The 20,625-nt window shown below is 36.8% G+C and overlaps 1 protein-coding gene across 1 annotated transcript in view; it reads left to right on the forward strand.

Annotated features, from left to right (window-relative positions):
• RANBP9 (RAN binding protein 9) overlaps positions 1 to 20,625 on the forward strand; it is a 90,936-nt gene that overhangs the window by 32,580 nt on the left and 37,731 nt on the right. Inside the window, exon 3 of the mRNA XM_047858830.1 lies at positions 20,339 to 20,391. Within this exon, the coding sequence (XP_047714786.1) occupies positions 20,339 to 20,391 (53 nt within the window). The remainder of the gene's footprint in view (positions 1 to 20,338; positions 20,392 to 20,625) is intronic.

Below are 20,625 nucleotides of genomic sequence, written 5' to 3' on the forward strand. Positions count from 1 at the left end.
CTGAAGAGGCTTCAGCCTCTGAGCTGTCAGCACAGAGCCTGACATGGGGCTTGAACCCACGAACTGGGAGATCATGACCTGAGCCGAAGTCAGTTGCTTAACTGACTGAGCCACCCAGGCGCCCCCCACAGTCTTCGTTTTAAAGTCTGTTTTGTCTGATAGAAGTATTGCTACCCCTGCTTTTCTGTGTATAACTTTTGACTCCCCAGAAACTTAACTACTAATAGCCTACTGTTGACCAGATATGTTACTAGTAACATAAACAGTTGATTGACATATATTTTGTATCTCTATTATATGTTGTATTCATGCACTAAAGGAAGCTAGAGAAAAGGAAATGTTATTAAGAAAATCGTAAGGAAGAGAAAATACATTTACAGTATTGTAATATAAAAAATCCATGTATAAGTGGATCCATGCAGTTCAAACACGTGTTGTTCAAGGGTCAGCTGTATAACCGAATATGCCTTAGAACACTCTGAACAAATACCACAAATAAATGGTGACAGCAGTTGCTTCTAGATAGAGGAAGTGGTTAGCTGGAGATAGGAGTGAAAGGAAGCTTGAAACATTTTTGTCACTTCTGAATTTTGTTTTTTATGATACCTATTTTCATTGCTCTCTTTTGGGGGGAAGATTATGTAGTTTTACATTTAGAAAGTGACTTTTATACTAATACCTCTAGTCCCTTCCTTTTAAGAGACTCTCTTTTGTGAGCAATAATGAAATCAGCCAGTAACCTCTTCTTCACTTTACCTCTCTCTTCCCTACTATCTTTTGTTGTTGTTTTCTGGCATTTAAAAATTTATTACTGATTTGCATGCAGTAAAATCCACTTTTTGGAAAGGGTGTGTATGGTTCTGTGAGTTTTGACAAATTCATAAAATCATGCAACAACCATTATAATCAAGATACAGAACTCTTCCTCACCTCCCTAAATTCCATCTTACTGCCCCTTTATAATCAAATCTTCCTCCCACCCCTAATTTTTGGCAACCACTGATCTGTTTTCTATGCCTATAATTTTTTTTTATTTGAAACCAGAATGTCTTATAAATGTTACCCTTTGAGTATGACTTTGTTTTCGGTTAGCATGATGCATTTGAGATTCATGTAGGTAGTCCAATGTGTATCAATAGTTCATTCTTTTTTTTTTTTTTTTTTTTTGGCAGACTCCTCCATTTTGTTAGTTTCATTATATCTACATGTTGTAAAAGCACATAATATGTTTGCATCCACAGCTGTGTTACCTCATCTTTTAGTGTTAGTTAAAAATTCAGTGTTTAGTAATTCAGTACCAGACCTTATGCCAAAGCTTCTCTTAGGGTTTTTTGGTTTTTGGTTTTTGGTTTTGTTTTTGTTTTTTTTTTTCCCGGTTGTCTGAAGATCATTCTTTACTAGAGAACTCAGGAAGAGCTCGTGGGAACAATATTATTTTTAAGTCCTTTTTGGTTCAAAACTGTGACCATTACACTCATTTTATTTGAAGATTTGACTGGATATAAAATCGCTGGCTTATATTTTCTTGAGCTCCATAGTCTTGGATGTGCAGCATCATTGTCACAGTCTTAGGCCATCTTTTTTTCCTTATGAGAAAATTGGTCTTTCACTCGGATGGCCAAAAGATTTTTCTTTGAAGAGCCAGTACTGAATATATCTTGGTGTTAACCTTCCTGTATGGCCTTAAATAATAATTTCAAGCCCTCACTCATTTCGGAAAGGTTTAGTGTATGATGATTTTCATTCAGTACTTGTCCTGTTCCATTACATAAGTTTCTTTTTTAAGGACACCAGTCAGGAGGGTGTGTTGGATCTTCTTTGCCTGACTTCTATATCATTTGCTCACAAAACCTTTTACTTTCCTTCTTTGTTTATTTAGAAAATTTCTCTGTTCCATCTTTTTTTTCTTTTTCAAAGATGTTTTGTTTATTGTTGAGAGAGAGAGAGCACAAGCTGGGGAAGGGCAGAGAGAGGGGGAGACACAGCATCTGAAGCAGGCTCCAGGCTCCAAGCTGTCAGCATGGAACTCAATGCAGGGCTTGAACCCACAAATTGCGAGATCGTGACCTGAGCCGAAGTTGGACGGTTAACCGACTGAGCCACCCAGGTTCTCTTGTTCCATCTTTATCTATGGGGACTGTTCACTCTTATGTTCTGTTTAGTTTGTCTTCATTTCTGATGTAATTTTTTCTTCTAATTCTTACATGATGCAGGTAAAAACACTATTCTACTTATGTTTATTAAAAATTGGGGACTTCCTATTAAAAAGTCTTAAAGATCCAATGTAAATTTTAAGTTCTAACACGTGTGAAGAGAAATGTTATTGCTGAAAAAACGTAAAATACACCACAGTCTGTGTAGTTTTGTAGGTATACCTCGCTTGGTACGATGGATAGTACCTGTAAAGTTCCTAAGATTGAAACGTGAAGCCATTTCTTTTTCTTTAAAGATTTTAAGTAATCTCTACAGCCAACATGGGGCTCGAACTCACAACCGCTGAGGTCAGGTGTTGCATGCTCTACTGACTGAGCCAACCAAGTGCCCCAGGTGTGAAGCAATTTCTTATTAACTAATTGGCTTGATTTGGAATTGCTGCTATTTATTGTTTATTTATTGTTTATCTATCAATTTTGTAGGGACATGCTGAAAAATAAGAATTTTATGTATGGAGTACAATAGAAAGAATTGATTTTGTTAGCCAAAGATTTCACTTTATTAGAGTCATAATTTAGTGTCTATGAAGGGAAAAGATCTCTTTTATACCTAAAATGTGATAAATTATTTTCCTTACTCTCTGTTTAACACTGTGACAGGCTACTTTCAAAAGTCAGGAAACCAAGTTATGTGTCGTTGTTTCAATTAACTAACTACAGATGAGATTCTTTGACAAAGAATTATTAGAGGAACTCTGAAACTAGTATTCTGCTTTTGTGGGTCATTGAGTTGGATTGTCTTAATTATTACTTAAAAGGCAGGATCAGTGAATACTTGAAGGCCACTCTTTAATTTAAGGTATTGTTTATATAGCTCTTTTAGAGGTAATGGGAGAAATCTGCATCTCGAAGTTTGATGTATATTATGGTGGACTTTCCAGAGGCAAGTAGTAGAGCCTGTTAAGTTTGTTTTTCATGACCCTTCTGCTTTAGGAGGAATGGGGGAAGGGCAGTGCAGTGTAGAGAGAGAGCCGTAGCTGCTTTGCTGTCAGTGGAGAATCAGAATTGGAACAACATTTTGCGTCACAGGGTGCGCTAGGTTTGAATAGTAATATTAAGGATAATTATTTCCATTTTCTTCAGTTAAATTTCTTACCTCAGTCCTATTCTCTTAGATAGTCATCTGGTGATTAGTACTTAATTTGTAATATTTTAGATACGCATGATCTTGAATTACCTTCGTATAGTAGCAGTGGCTGTTCTAAGAACGCACATGTTGGATACGATGGTAAAGGTGTCACAGCTGCAGGAGGAGCCCAGAACAAGGCTTGAGAGGAAGTTTATGACACTCACAGGTCCTAGAGAGGGGAGGTCCCACATGCCACGAGGGGCCCCAGGAGAAGTACCGAGTTGTGGTCAGGGGGCAGAAGACAGGAGTAAGGGGAAGGCCTAGGCCAGAGCCTTTTTTGGGGTTTCCAAGGGAAACGATGCAACAGTTTAGGAGAGGCTCGTTTGAATGATTTTGGTGGGCTTTGGGCCGTTTTGGTGGTCTGCAGTTTTCTGATGCCTGACGCTGGGGGGATTTAGGTCAGGGGACGGATTGACGTGAAAATGAGGTAACGAGATGGGCCGCAGACCGGGTGTTGGCTGGTTTGTGTGGGAGACGTGCCCCGGGCCAAGTCCTTTGCCGTCTTCTCCTTGGCCAGCAAGCTCCTTAAGATGTTCAAGACCTCATATAGAATACGGTGAAAAGCATGACTATTTTAGTGGCCAAGTGAAGTTTCATCTTTTTCCTCATAATTTCTGATGTGTTCATAATCTTTCAGCACCGGAGCTCCCTAGACAGTTGCTTTATTTTTCTTTGCTTCCTTATAAGTTTTTAACTGATTTGGTTAGTAATTGTTTTTGTTTGGTTTTGGTTTTGGTTTTGGTTTTTTTTAACCCCGAAGCATGCATTTCTTAAAAACCTGATTGAAATATTTTCACGGGAGCATGTGCAACTTTTGATGAAATCTTGTGGTTTAATTTTACAGCACTATATGAGTCACCAGTTGGGTATATGTCTGCAGTTTACTTTTAACAGTTGAAAGTAGTTAGATGTTTTCTTTCACATAAAGAAGAAATGGATGTTATATTCATATCTTTTACACATGTTTTAGATTGGTACTTGTGAGTTGCAGATAAGTGTCCTGAGTTTCTGTATAGAAGGAGATATACATATACCAGTATATCTTGAAGCAGTAATTACTCTCTTTTGGTGTTCTTAAAGTAAGAGTTTTTTCTTTTTTTAAGTTTATTTGTTTTGAGAGAGAGAAAGCGTGAGCATGAGTGGAGGAGGGGCAGAGAGAGAATCCCAAGTAGGATCCAGATGCTGTCAATGTGGAGCCCAACATGGGGCTTGATCCCACAAACTGTAAGATCATGACCTGAGCCGAAATCAAGTGTTGGATGCTTAACCAACTCAGCCACCCAGGTGCCCTTAAGAGTCTTATTTTACTATACTCATTATGCCTTCAGGCAGATATAAGACATTCTAGTTCAAAAGATATTAAGTAATTTTCAAGTCTTGTGAGGCCAAAAGATCCCTTTTGTACCTAGAGTAACATGAAAAAACTATTCAGAATTTGAAATTTTAAAATTCAGCATCAAACAAGGAATTTGCTTGGTTACCATTATACCCACTAGATGAATGCTTAATGAAGAGCTAACATTTTAGTGTAATTTGAAATTTTCTTTATTCCTGAGATTTACGAACACTTTTGTTAAGAAATCACAGTGATTTTTGTTAAGAATCACATTGATAAGATTGCTGTTGGTTTCGAACAAGGTGGTGGTTACATGAATTATTGTAATTAAATTAATATTAAATCTTAATTAAGATTAAATTAAAAGCTAACTCCAGCCCACATGACAGAAACATCCAGTTCACCAGTCTTTTTGAGAACTGCCAAAAGTTGAATTGTTTCACTCAAAAGGGCCACCATAGTTGCCCTTTTGGAAAACACTATCCCTGTACAGTTCCAGCAGATGTGCACACTGGTTCACAACAGGCTTTCCTCCTCCATTATTGTCTGATATCTTTACATTTTATTACGTTTTTTTATGGCAGCATTTGCAGTAATCACATGGATTTGTTTCTTTGTAAGGTGTTGGGGAGTCCGGCAGGGCCTGGCCGCAGTTTGCTGACTTGTCAGGTACAGGGCCGTCTCTTCCTCCAGCCATCACGTTGCAGCGTGCAGGGTCCTGGGGGGACCTGCGTGAGATGGGGACTTGTGTGCCGCCTATTTGGAATGTATGCATGTAAAATGATTTATTACTTGTCCTTTATTGTTACCCACGGAGGAGAACGCTGGCTTTCAAATTACCCATTTTTTTGTTACAGTACTTCCTTTTTTAAAATTTATTTTTTTTATTTTTTATTTTTTTAATTTTTTTTTCAACGTTTATTTATTTTGGGGACAGAGAGATACAGAGCATGAACGGGGGAGGGGCAGAGACAGAGGGAGACACAGAATCGGAAACAGGCTCCAGGCTCTGAGCCATCAGCCCAGAGCCCGACGCGGGGCTCGAACTCACGGACCGCGAGATCGTGACCTGGCTGAAGTCGGACGCTTAACCGACTGCGCCACCCAGGCGCCCCTAAAATTTATTTTTAATTAATGTACAGTAAAACTTTTTTTTGTTTGTACAGCTCTCTGAGTTGTGACAAATTCATGGAGTCCTGCAGCCACTACCACAGCCAAGATATAAAACAATTCCATCACTCCCTGAACTTCTTCCCTAAAAGGGAATGATCACTAATCTTCTCTACACTGGTAACTCCTAAGAGCCACTGAACCATTCTCCTCCCTTCATGGTTTTCTTTTTGAAAAATATGGATGGGATTGTGTCATATGTAATCTTTGGGACTGACTGATTTCATTTAGCATAGTGCCTTCAAGATTAATCCACACTGATGCCTGTACCAATTCTTTGTTGCTTTTTCTTACTGAGTAGTGTTCCACTGTAAGGGTGCCCCACAATGTATTCATCCGTTCACAGTATGAAGGGCTTTGTTAGGAGTACAGCTGCAGAGAGTGTCTGCAAATAGGTTTCTTCTTTCACAATATTTTTAAGCACATTCTGTGTTAAGCATAATTCTGTATTATGTATGTTGGAATATCACTCCTAACTTGTTTGCCCTTTGTATTGGGTTGTGGTGTTTTTCTCCCTAAATGTACCTTCGGGTTTTTGGCCAGTTTTAGGAAATTTTTAGAAATTTAGAAAATTTGTACAGAAAAATTAAGCAGATACTACAAAGAATTCCTGTTTATACCCCTCACTCCCCTGGTTTCTCCCATTAACATCTTGCATGAATGTGGTACTTTTGTTCTAGGTGACAAACCAGGGTTGATAGGTTATTACTAACTACAGTCCATAGATTACATTGGGGTTTACTCTTTGCTGTACAGTTCTGTGTGGTTTGGCAAATGCATAATATCTTGTATCCACCTTTACGGTATCCTACAGAATAGTTTCACTGCCCTAAAAATCCCCTCTGGTTCCACCTGTTTGTCCCTCCCCTCTCTGGCGCCCATCTCCAAACTTCCCGGCAACTGCTGATCTTTTTACTGTCTCCATAATTTTACCTTTTCTCGAGGGTTATAATTGGAATCATACAGTATGTAGCCGTTTCATACTGACTTCTTCAACTTAGCACGCATTTAAGATTCTTCCGTGTCTTTTCATGGCTTTATAGGTTATTTCTTTGTATCACTGAATGATACTCCATTGTACGGATGTATCACCGTTTGTTTACCTGTTTACCTAATGAGGGACATCTTGGTTACTTCCAGTTTTTGACAGTTATGAACAAAGCTGCCGACATGTGCAGGTTTTTGTTTGGACATAAGTTTTCATCTTATTGGGGTAAAAATACCTAGGAGCACGATTGCTGGAGCAGAAGGTGGTCTGTCTTGGTGAATGTTCTTGTGAGCGTGAGAAGAGTGGGTATTCTGCTGTTAATGGATGAAGTGTTGTGTATAAATGTCAATGAAAACCAGTTGATTGATGATGTTTTTGAGTTTGACTACATGCTTGCTTCTTTTCTGTGTCTGCCGGTTACTAATGCATGTTTGTTGACGTCTCTAGTTGTAATAGTGGATTTAACTATTTTTCCTTGGAGTTCCATCAGTATTTGCCATACATCTTGTGACGTTTTGTTACTGGTGCCTAAACATTAAGGATTATTATATCTTCAAGAATTGGTTCTTTATTGTTATGAAATGCTCTTTAGTTCTGATAGTTTTCCTTGTTAAATCTGCTTTGAAATTAATATAGCTAGTCCTGCTTTCTTTTGATTGGTATTAGCACGGTATGCCTTTCTCTGTCCCTTTACTTTCCATCTATGTGTGTACCTATATTTAATGTGGGTTTCTTGTAGATGCTATATACTTTGGCCTTGTTTTCTTATCCAAACTGGCAGTTTTCTTAATTGATATATTTCGACCTCTCACATTGAAACTGACTGTTGTAGCTGGATTAGTGTCAGTGCTATTTGTACTTGTCTTCTGTTCATTGCGTTTGTTCCTTGTTGCCTTTATTCAAAAGAAAAATCGGCTTTCTTCCTCCTCCGGTTTTAATTGAGCATTTTTTTTATGATTGCATTTTCTCTCCTAGTTGCCTCAGTTTGCAGTAGTCATTTTCATGAGTATAAGTCCATTTTCGAAAAACACTTTACCATTTTACAGGTAGTACAGGTTCTTTATTACATTATAACCACTTCCTCCCTCCCGTCTCATATAATACTGCTCTCACTCATTTCACTTGTCCGTAAACTGTAATTACCCAATTTATTGTCGCTGTTTTTATTTCCAACAGTTAAAATCAATTCAGAATGAGAAGAATGCAAGGTTTTATCATATCTTCATTTATTTCTTGCCTGATTCTTTCTTTATGTGGATCTGAGTTTCTCCCCAATACTTTTTCCTTCTCTCCGAAGAACTTTTAATATTTTTTGCAAGGCAAGTCTGTTGGCAGTTCTTGGGAGTTTTTGATTGTCTAATAAAGTATTTGTCCTTAACCTTTTAAGGATAATTTTGCTGGACACCGAATTTTAGGGGAATAGTTTTTTTCTTTCAGCATTCAGGTATGTCACTACAGTCTCTTCTTGCTTGCGTGGTTTCTGAGAATAAGTCATCATGTAATTCTTAGTCCTTTTTCCTTATAGGTGAGGTTTTGTTTTGTTGTGCCCTTAGTTTATTTCAAGATTTTCTTTTTTGGCTTTCTGAAATTTGAATATAAGCCTGGGTGTTGATGTTTTGGTATTTATCTTGTTTAGTGTTCTGTAACCTTTCTGGAATTTTGGTTTCATGCCGGTCATGAATTTTGGAAAAATTCCCAGCCATTATTACTTAAAATACTCGTTTCTTTCCTCTTCTTTTGGTATCCCCATTATGTGTATGTTACACCTTTTATATTGGTCCTGCAGTTCTTGTATGTTCTGTTCTGATCTTTTTATTCCTTTTTTTTCTCTTGGCATTTCAGTTTGGGAAGTTCTTAATAACATATCCTTAAGCTCACTGCTGGCTTTCTCAGTTGTGTTTGGTCGAATGATGAACGCATCAAGAGCACTGTTTGTAATAATGTTTTTAACTTCTAGCATTGAAAAAAAATATTTCTTATAGCCTACAGCCTATTAATCACAGTTATCTTAAATTCTTAGTTTGAAAATTCCCAAATCTCTGCCTTGCCTGAGTTTGATTGCGATACTTGCTTTATTTCTCCAGATTGTATTTTCCTTGCTATTTAACATGCAGTGTGATTTTTTTGTTGTTGTTGAGAATGTTACATGATTTATTGGGTAATAGAAATTTAGGTAAATAGATCTTTATGTGATGTTTTATACCGTGGCTAGGAGTCAAGTTGTGTTTAATGTTTCCTTGGTGTATGTATTGTTTGACTGTGTCAGGGGCTTCATTTTTCTCTGGTTTCCTTGTTTTTGTTGTCACTCTTATTTGGGGTTTCCCTAGAAACTCCTTAAATAGAGTCTGTGTCTTGCACCTCTGTCAGTTGTAATTGACTGTTACAGTGTTACACTAGAGCCTTGCTGATGTGGTGATAAGGTACCAGGGAAAGGCAGCCGTCTGTGATTTAATGACTAAATCTCAGTTGTTATAGTGGACTAGTGTCCCTTTCCTGTGAATTTCAGAAGAATTTTAGTCTTTTTTTTTTTTTTTAACCCCTTCTCTTCAGTCAGGAAGGCTAACAAGAACTGGCGTTGTCTAAATGCTCTTTTTCTAATTCAAATAAGGTTCTGATAAAGTAGTTTCTCTTGAAGGCAGGTCTTTGTTAAAGGGGACACACTGCTCTGGGTGTTATCTCTGGATGGTTACTTTTCCCCTTCCCGTGGACAGAACTGAAGAGCTCTTCTTGCTCCTGGGTGATAACCTGGTGACAAGGTAAAACTCATCCAAGTGTGGAGGCTTCTGGAAGACTGGGCCATCAGCAGTTTTAAAGCTTCAAGCTAGTTTATACTCTGCCTTCAGGAATTCATGGTTACCTTTTAGTTTTTGAAAATTTGTTTGTTTTGAGAGAGAGAGAGAGAGTGAGTGTGTGTGTGTGTGTGTGTGTGTGTGTGTGTGTGTGTTGAGGAGGGGAGAGAGAGAATCCCGAGCAGGCTCTGCGCTGTCAGTGAAGAGCCGGACGTGGGGCTCCATCTCAGAAACCATGAGATCATGACCTGAGCTGAAATCAGGAGTCAGACAAACTTAACCAACTGAGCCACCCAGGCGATACTCGTACCAGTTACTGTCTTCAGAGACTCCTGCTCATGGTAAGCTCTGATTCTCTGTAATCACACAGCGTCGTAGCCTTTTTATTTGTTCACCTTTTTTTTCTTGTTGTGCGGAAGGGAGTGACAAGTTCCAAGCTCTTTACATATTCGCGCTGCAAACAAAAGTCCTCTCGTTTATGTTTGAATGAGAATCTTACTGAGACATTATTCACAGTTATAAAAATTCACCCTTAAAAGCATGAAGTTAGGTAGTTTTTAGCATATTCACGGAATTGTGCAATCCTCACCACTGTTTAATTTTAGAACATTTTCATGGCGCGAAAAGAAATCCTGTACTCCTCAGCAGTCCCTTCTCCTGATCATAGGCAACCACTTGCCTATTTTGTTTCCACGGATTTACCTACACCCTGGGCATTTCCTATAAATGGAATCATACAACACGTGACCTTTGTTTCTGGCTTATTTATCTTAACATAATGTTTTCAGAGTTGATTTCTGCTGCGGCATTTGTCAGTATTCCATTCCTTTTTCTTGCCAAATAATATTCCATTATAAGGATATGTCACATTGTGTTTATTCATCAGTAGGTGGAAACACATTTCTGGCTATTTGGAATGATGCTGTTATGAACATTTGTGTCATGTTTCTGTGTGGATATGTTTTTGTTTCTCCTGGGTAGATAACCAGGAGTTGAATTGCTGGGTCAGAAAGAAACTCAATGATACCCATTTCAAGAAACTTCCAGACAGTTTTCCAAAGTGACTGCACTGTTTTACCTCGTCACCAACTGTGAAAGTTCTAAACGCTCATTCACGATTCTAGTGTATTCTTGATTCTCCTCCTCGTGGGGTGTGTGAAGTGAGATCTCATAATGATTTCGATTTGCATTTCCTTAATGACTAGTGATATGGAGCATCACTTCATGTACTTATTGGCTATTTGTATATTTTCATTGGAGAAATGTCTGTTCAGGTCCTCTGGCCATTTTTTAGTTGGGTTTTCTTTTTATTGCTAAGTTGTAAGAGTTGTTTGTGTGTTCTGAATACAAGTCCCTGACAGCTTATTTGCATATATCTTATCCTGTTTTAAATTCCTTAACAATATTCTTCAAAGCACAAAAGTTTTATATTTTTATGAAGTCCAGTTTATCTTTTTGTGGTTGTCACTTGTGTTTTTGGTATAATATCTAAGAAACTATTGCCTAATCCGAGGTTATGAAGATTTACTCTGGTGTTTTTGTCTAAGAGTTTTTATGTTCTCTAATTCATTTTGAGTTACATTTTATATATGGTGTCGAGGTATGGCTTTGTTTTCATTCTTCTGCCTAGATGCATCTAGTCCCTGCATCAGTTGTGGAAAGACTATTGTCTTTTCCATCCAATTTCCATTAAATCAAAGACTTGTTTTTTCCATGAAATTGTCTTCTCTCTCTTATCCTAATCACTTGGCCATAAACATAAGGGTTAATTTCTAAACTCTCAGTTCTGTTGCATTAATACATATGTCTGTTCTTAAGCCAGTAATAATACACTGTTCTAAGTACTGTAACTTTATAGCGAGTTCTAACACTGAAGTGTGAGTCCACCAAGTTTTTTTGTTTTGTTTTGTTTTGTTTTTGCAGATAGATCGGTTCTCCTGGGCCCTGTTGCATTTCCATATGAATTTCAGGATCAGTTTCTCCATTTCTGCTGAAAAGCAAGTTAGAATTTTGATAAGGGTTGCCTTGAATCTCTAGATTAATTAGGACAGCATTGCCATCTTACCAGTATTTACAGTATTCTTTCAATCCGTGAATGTGGGTGTCTTTCCATTTATTTAGATGTTCTTTAATTTCTTTCAACAACGTTTTTAGTTTTTGGCGTTCAAGTCTTGCACTTTTTTGTTAATTTTATTTCTAGATATTCTTTGATTCTGTTGTAAATGAAATTGTTTTCTTAAATTTATTTTCAAATTGTTGCTAGAGAGTAGAAATAAAACTGATTTTTGCATATCGAACTTGTATCCTGCAGTATTACTGAACTTGTTTAATAGTTTTTTGGTAAGGATTCTGAGGATTTTTTATGTATAAAATTGTGTTGTATGTGACTAGGGTATGTTTCTTCCTAACTTTACAATACGGATGTCTTTTCTTTTTCTTGCCTTATTGCCCAAGCTAGAACCTCCAGTCCTGTGTTGAATAGAAACGGTAAAAGGGGTTATCCTTTTCTTGTTCCTGATTTTAAGGGGAAAGCATTTAGCCTTTTACCATTAAGTATGATGTTAGCTGTGGATTTTTTGTAATAGATACTTTTTACCGGGTTAGGAGGTTCCCTTTTATTCCTGACTTGTTGAGTGTTTTTGTAAAGAAGGGATGTTGGATTTTGTGTAATTCTTTTTCTGTGTCTGGGATCAAGTTGTTTTTATTCTCTATTCTGCAAGTATGGTGTATTACATTGATTATGTTTCGAAGCCAACCTGCATTTCTAGGATAAATTTCTCTTGTTCATGATGTACAGTCCTTTTCTGTGTGTTGCCAAATTTGGTTTCCTGGTCGAAGATTTGAGCATCTATATTTGTAAAGGATATTTTCTCTTGTTTTCTTGTGGTATCTGCTTGATTTTGACAACAGGGTAACATTGGCCCTGTAGAATTAGTTAGAAACTGTTACAAATTTGCAGGGAGGAGTCTGAGGATTGGTGATCAGTTTTCTTTATGTTTGGTAGAATTCACCAAGTGAGGCCATCTGAGCATGGGCTTTTCTTTGTGGCAAGTTTTAAGATTGCTATTCAGTTTTGGTAGTTTATGACTTTTTAGGGATTTGTCCATTTTAAATAGTTTCCGTAGTATGTTGCTTATATAGTTTTTCACAGTATTTTCTTATATTTCTTTTTATTTCCTTAAAATCTTTTGTTACTTTGGTAGTAATTACCGCTCTTTTGTTGCTGCTTTTGTTGAGTCTTTTTCTTTCGTAGTAGAACCACCTTTTGGATTCAGTGATTCTGTTGCTTTTCTGGTCTTTTTTGTATTTATTTCTGCTCTAATCTTTTAATCCCATTGCTTGCTTGGGTTTGTTAGTTTTGGGGGGGTTTTGTTTTGTTTTAATTTTCTAGTTTCTCAGTGTAGAAAGTTGGATTATTCATTAGATCTATTTTTTTTTCAAGATTTTATTATTTTTTTTTATTTATTATTTTTTTTTCCAACGTTTATTTATTTTTGGGACAGAGAGATACAGAGCATGAACGGGCGAGGGGCAGAGAGAGAGGGAGACACAGAATCGGAAACAGGCTCCAGGCTCCGAGCCATCAGCCCAGAGCCCGACGCGGGGCTCGAACTCACGGACCGCGAGATCGTGACCTGGCTGAAGTCGGACGCTTAACCGACTGCGCCACCCAGGTGCCCCTCAAGATTTTATTTTTAAGTAAACTCTACACCCAACAAGGAGCTTGAACTTACAACCCCAAGATAAGAGTCGTGCACTCTATCAACTGAGCCAGCCAGGTGCCCTGAGATATTTCTTTTTTTTAAAATATAGGAAACTGCAGCTATAAATTTCCTTCCAAGTACTACGTTAGATGCATCCCATAAGTTTTGGTGTATTATGTTTTCATTTTCCTTCATTTCTAAGTATTTTCTAATTTCCATTGTGGTTTCTTTGTGAATTTTTAGAAATGTGTTTAGCTTCCACATGTTTGTGTACATTCCAATTTTTATTGTATTTATGAGTTCTTTAAATTTTTTGTGTTCATTTATTTATTGAGAGAGAGAGAGAGAGAGAGAGCGTGCGCGCGTGTGTGCACTGGGGAGGAACAGAGGGAGAGAGAATCCCAAGCAGCCTCGGTGCTGTCGGTGCAGAGCCGACGCGGGGCTCGATCTCATGAAAGGTGAGATCATAACCTGAGCCGAAATCAAGAGTCAGACACTTAACCAACTGAGCTACCTAGTACCCCATGTTTGTGATTTCTAATTTAATTTCTTTGTGGTTGGAGAATATGCTGTGTATGATTTCAATTATTTTAAATTTACAGGGGCTTGTTTTAGGGCCTGGAGATTCTTCTGTGTGCTCCTGAGAAGCATGTCTCACCATGGTTGGTGGAGAGTTCTATAGATGTCTGTTGGTTCTGGTTGGTTTACAGTTGTGTTCAAGTTTGCATTTCCTTGTTGATCCTCTGATTGTTCCATCCATCATTCAAAGTGAGTTATTGAAATTTTCAGCCATTATTGTGACTTGTGTATTTCTTTTAATTCTTGGAGTCTTCACTTTAAATAGGGCTCTCTTGGTAGGTTTGTATTTGTGTATGATTGTTATGTTTTCTTGATGTATTGACCCTTTTATGATAAAATGTATACTTTTGTTCCTAGTAGCAGCTTTTGTCTTAAGGTCTGTTTTGTCTGGTATTAGTGATAGATTACTTAATTTCTTGTTTGATTACTATTTAGTATGTCTTTTTTCCTTCCTTTTATTTTCATCTTGTGTGTTCAAATCTAAAGTGTTCCCCGTAGACAATATGTTTGTTTTTTTAATGAAAAACACTGTTCTATGAGTCTCTACCTCTTAATTGGATGACTTTATCCATTTGTGTTTCTTATCATTGCTGATAACGTCGGACTTAAGTCTGCCATTTTGATATTTATTACATGTGTTGTATCTTTTTGTTTCTGTGCTCTTCCATTATTGCTTTTGTGTGAATTAGATGTTTTCTAGTATACCTCTCAATTTCATTGTGGTTTCTTTTCTGTAGTTTCTGAGTTATTTTCTTAGTGGTTGCTCTGGAGGATTACTCAGATAATACCTTAACATAAAAATATAATTTGGATTAATACCAACTTAATTCCCATAGTATGTTAAATTTTGCTTCCTAATATATCTAATTTCTTCCTTCCTTCCTTTTCACTGTTATTGTCTTAAAATTTTATCTGTATGCAATTTAAACCTAAAGAGTTATAGTTACTGCTTTTATGTTTTTTATGTAGGAGAAGAGAGTTAGAAACAACCATTCATACCTTCTTTTGTATTTACCTATGTAGTTATCTGTATTGATGTCCTTGCTTTGTATGGATTTGAGTTAGTCTCTAGTTTCCTTTCTTTTATCCCTTATCATTTCTTATGCAGGTTTGTTAGTGACAAGCTTCCAGTTTTTGTTTATTTTGGAATATCTCAGTTTCTCTGTTTTTGAAACATAGTTTTGCTCTATATAGAATTCTTGCTTTACAGAGTTTGCTTTTTCAGCATTGCCAAACGTCATCCCACTGCCTCTGGCTTCCATGGTCTCTGATGAGAAGTCTGTTGTGTGTCTAATGAGTTAAGTAGCATTAACTAAACAAAGCAAGAATGGTGCCATTCTTGTGGAGTGAGTGACAAAAATGTGGGAAGAGGTAAACGGGCTTTTAAAAGTTTTGTGTTACATTGTCATCATGTAATAAATATACTAATTCAGTCAAGAATATGTGTGTTAAAGATGCATTTCTTAACACATGGTGTTCATTGATACACTATCAAAACATACAGCAGAAAGCTAATAACAAAGGGTAAATATAGAAAAATACAAAGAACGTAGAAAAGGATGAATGGAGAGAACAGATGGGAAATTAACAAGCTAATTGACTTAAACCTTAAACCTATAGTAGGAATATAAACTAATCTTCTTAGTCTCTGTTATTTGATATTTGGTGCAACCATTATTTTTAAAATGTTAATAACTGTATAATTTGAAATTGATATATTGATCTGAAAAATTTTTATAGCCATTTCCTTTGCTAAACACAGAGTATCACAATAATAGATTTCTTATTCATTGGAGCTCCTGGGTGGCTCAGGCAGTTAAACATCTGACTTTGGCTCAGGTCATGATCTCACAATTTGTGAGTTTGAGCCCCACATTGGGCTCTGTGCTGACTGACAGCTCAGAGCGTGGAGTCTGCTTCAGATTCTGTGTCTCCCTCTCTCTCTCTGCCCCTCCCCCCTCATGTTCTGTCTCTCTCAAAAATAAATATTATTAAAAAATAAATTTCTTGTTCATGTACTTTAAAAATCTTAACACTCCCTCATTGCTGTGTAATTCAAACTTGCTTTTATATGTCATGCCACGCCTCAAACGTCTACCAACTATGTTGGTTCACTGCCTGTTACAAGCCACACCCATCCACATCTGCTGTTACAGATTTGCCCGTCAAAGAACTTTCCTTCCACCACTTCACAATAAACCACAAGCTACAGTCCTGTGCCACCCACTTCCCCAAGTGAACTTCAAGTCTTTTTCAGTGCAGGATGCTATATTTATTGTTGTGTTTATGTATTTTAATCAATTTAGCTTGTGTAAAAATTTTTTTTTGGAAAAAAATTTTTTAATTGGGTTCTTCTCTGTCTTCTTTAAATGTGTTACTGCTAGAGTTTTGGAATGCCATGCTCTTACCCCATTTTTCCCCATAAGCCCTGTGGTTTTTATTGCATGATTTTGTATAGTGCAGTGAATTTAAGGAACTTAAATGTGATAATATAATGAGATCCCCTCCCCCAGTTTCTGCATTTATAGATATTTTACTGTGAAATAAAACTTTCTTATTTTCATGTGAGAAATGCACGAGTATGCAGCTCAGTGTTCCTGTGACAGTAATAGGTTTTTTTTTTTTTTCTGGCTGCTTTCACTATTTCACTTTGTTCTTAGTTTTCAGCAGTTTGGCTTATGACTTGTGCATAGGTGTGCTTTTCTTTGTGTTTAACCTGTATTTAACCTGTTGATTGTTGAATCTATAAATGCTTTTCCCAGATTTGGGAGATTTTTCTCAGATTTTTTAACCCATTTTCTCTTTCTCCTTGTGGGACTCGAGTTACATGTATGTTAGACCTTTGGATACTGCCTTAGGCAACTCTTTTTTCCCCTCATTTTTTCTCTCTGTTCTTCAGATCGCTCTGTCTTCATGTTTACTTAACTCATTTTGCCATTTCCAGTGTGCCGTTAAGTATGTAAGTGCTTATTTCAGGTATTTTTCAGCTCTAGTATTTTTGGGGTTTTTTTTTTTTATTGTTTCTTCTTCTTTGTTGAAATGATTACAAGCATATTTCCCTTTACATCCTTGAGCATTGTAACAAGAGTTGCTTTAAATTCTTTATATTTTAATTTCAACCACTCCATCATCTCAGGGTCATTCTGTTTTTTGTTTCTTTTCTCTTGAATATGGGTCATGTTTTCCTGTGTCTTTATATGTAAAGTACCGTTAATTATATTCTAGCGTGTTAGGTATGGATTATAGAATTTTAAAATAATAGTATTTTGAGGAATTATTTTTAGTTACATATGTCATCATTTTTTGTGCTGATTATTGTTTCTTTGACCCTTGCATTTCTTCTGTTGTGTTTTGTTTTGTTTTGTTTTTACTTTTTCACTTTCTGGTAAAGCAGATCTTGAAGTAGTTCTTTTGTGAGGGTCTGTGGATAGTAAAACTGTTAGCTTTTTAGTGTCTTTAAATACCTTATGTTGCCCTCATTTTCAGTGCAACTTGATCTGGGCATTAAGTTCTAGGTTCTTTACCTTAAGTTCTAGACTGTTCTTTACCCTTAGTGCTTTGTGCCATTGTTTATTGCCATCAACTGCCGCTGGGGCAAAATCTGCTGTCAGTCTAATGGTCTTTTCTTGGAGGGACATCAGCTGCATCTTCCCTTTGGAAGCTTTTAGGATTAAGTGTTACCGATATTCTGTAGTGTGTCCGCATGCCGGTTTGTTTTTATCTTCTTCGGTGTGTATGCGCTTTCAATTCAACAATAATAGTTTTCAGTTGTGGAAAATTAGCTACCTATCTTAATAAACACCGATGTTCTGCTTTAATTTTCCGTGCTAATGGCTCCTTTTTCCTTTTACGTATCCTAAATGTCCTTTTTAAATTGTTCCCTCTGTCTTAATTGTCCACTTATTTGTGTCATCTAGAATGAATTCTTGTTGCAGTTGTGTTTATTTCCTTGGCCTATGTTTGGTATATCCTGTAGAGTTTTGCTTTTGTAGTCTCATTTTGATTAGAAAATTTAAAGTTTCCCTTCATTTTGTGCATCTTTTTCTATCCTTATTTTCTCCTTAAGACAGTTTGTACTTTCTAAGCCCTGGGCCCCCAAACAAAAGCAGGGAGAAGAGTCTTCCAGTTCTCTCTTCAGGGGGATTGGCAGCCTGGCGGATTCAGTCCCTGATCATTCAACAGCTTTGTTCAGGTTTAGTCAGGAGGCTACCGCTAGCCTTATCTAGGCCGCAGTGTCCAGTAGGCTTAAGCCAGGGCAACAAGTGGTATCAGTATTTTCTTCTCTTCCTTTCAGGAGCGGAAGCCTGTTCCAGTCTTTGGTCTTAAGCAGTGAGCACGGCTGATGTGCCTCCTGGGGAGCATTTTTAGTCGACGTTTTCCCAGAAGGGGAAACTCGTAGCCATTAATGGGTGCTCCTAGACCCAGAACCTTGCAGGTCTGCCGTCGTGTCCCTGCTCGCAGCTTCGTGTTTCTTCTCAAACACTTAAGTCTTGTACTTTATTAAGTCTTTTATTTCTCCCAATACTTACATTGCATGTAAAATACGTGCAATACTCTCAAAATCATTCTAGTTTTGAAAATCCATTGGGAATCTTTCTTAAATCTTATTACATGTATATATTAATTTTAGAAACCTAGTCTTTTTTTGTACTGTCAGGCTATCCAAATACATAGTATATCCATGTATTTATAGCTTTTATTTTAATATATTGTTTTCATGCCGTGGGACTCCTGTTTTATGATTTCTGTAGTTTTGTGACTGTATATTTACACACACCACTTTTTTTCCTCTGGTTACTACTAAAAGAGAAATGTAAATGTTGGTCTCATATCTAGTCACTTTGCCAAAATAATTATAGTTGGCCTCTGAACAACACGGGTTTGAAACTGCATGGGTACACTTATATGCAGATATTTTTCAATAAATGCAGCACGGTAGATGTATTTTTTCTTCCTTATGATTTCCTTGACATTTTCTTTCTTTAGACGCTTACAACTGTACTGTAAGAGTACGGTGTATAATGCACATAGCATACAAAATATGTGTCGGCTGACCGTTCATGTTACTGATAAGGCTTCTCTGGTCCATAGCAGACAATTAGTTAGGGAGAATCAAGTTATACTTGGATATTTGACTGCATGGGGGTCAGTATTGCAACCCCCTGCATTGTTCAAGGGTCAACTGTAATTCTAAAAGCTTTTAGTAGACTCTGTGGTTTTCTACGTATATAATCATAGCGACTACAGGTAAAGATTATATCTTTTAATATTATACTAGTTTTTTTTATTATTTTTATTAAATTATCTGAAAACTTCAAAACAGTCAGTGTTTAACAGTTGTAGACAACTCCATATCCTGATTTTAATGGAAATGGCTTCAGGGTTTACTGTTGAATATCTTCCTGTATTAGAGTTGGGCAGGGGGTGGAGTGGGGGGGGGGAAGTGTGTCATATTTTACTTTCCTTATCCTCTTATTTTGCTTGAGTTTTTATTAGAAATGTAGCTGAAATTGGTCAAATGACATTTTATTTTAATGTTTATTTTTGAGAGAGAGCAGGAGCCGGTGAGGTGCAGAGAATGAGGGAGTGGTGGGGGAAGGGGTGGGACATACAGATTTTGAAGCAGGCTCCAGGCTCTGAGCTGTCAGCACAGAGCCCAACGCAGGGCTTAAACTTACCAACCGTGAGATCATGACCTGAGCCGAAGTCGGATGCTTAACCGACTGAGCCACCCAAGGCATCCTGTCAAATGCCATTTTAAATCCTGGTGCAATCATAGTCAATTAGCCTTTTAACAAACTGGATTCAGTTTACTGTTTTATTTAGTTGTTGGGTTTTTTTGTGTCCGTATTTACAGGTGTATTGCTTTATACTTTTCCACTTTTCTCCTGTCTTTATAGGTTTTATTAATATTTCATAAGCTTTTAAAAATACTTTTAAGTGTATTTTTATTAAATATTTCAGATGTTTTTATATGAATTTGACATCCTTTTTTTTCTAAATCTGTATCTGTGTTCCTTTTTTTGTGTGGTCTAGATCTTTACTGTGTCTTTTCAGAAATATATTTGTTTCCTAATTATTGTTTTCTTTTTCTTCCACAAGTCCCCCTACACTTTTTATTAGAAGTCTTAATCCTAAATATTTGTGTGGATAAGTTGAAAGGTTTTTCTAGTTGTTAGTAGAGTGCATAATTATTTCTGATAGTTGGGGTGTCTTTATGAATGAGTACTGTAGGAATTTACTGTGAATCTGGGTTTTATTGTGCTTAATATTGTCCTTTTTGCCATTTAATGAATTGTAATAACTTTTGTAGCTGTCCTAGGAGTTTCAACTTGGGCTGGGTTCTGGTGTTTCAGGGTGTTGGGTAATTTTTTTACATATATGGTTATAATAACATGCTTTTCTCCCCCCTCCCCCCCTTTTTTAACAGTTACATGGGAATTGGTCTTTCTGCTCAAGGTGTGAACATGAATAGACTACCAGGTACTTGTGATTGAATTATAGTACTGTCTTACAACTACTTCTTTCTGGTTAAATTTGAAGTAATAATTTGAAATCGTTAAATACTGATTTTTCTGTGTTTTTAATCACGTGTATTACGAGTTCAAAGTGGAAGCCGAGAGGTTTTAAAAAATTCAAATTTTATGTTATTTAGCAAAACTTACGTGTACTATGCATGTTTTTTGTTTTTTGGTTTTTTGGTTTTTTTGCTTGTTT

The sequence above is a fragment of the Prionailurus viverrinus genome, chromosome B2 (assembly GCF_022837055.1).
Source record: "Prionailurus viverrinus isolate Anna chromosome B2, UM_Priviv_1.0, whole genome shotgun sequence".
Classification (NCBI taxonomy): domain Eukaryota; kingdom Metazoa; phylum Chordata; class Mammalia; order Carnivora; family Felidae; genus Prionailurus; species Prionailurus viverrinus.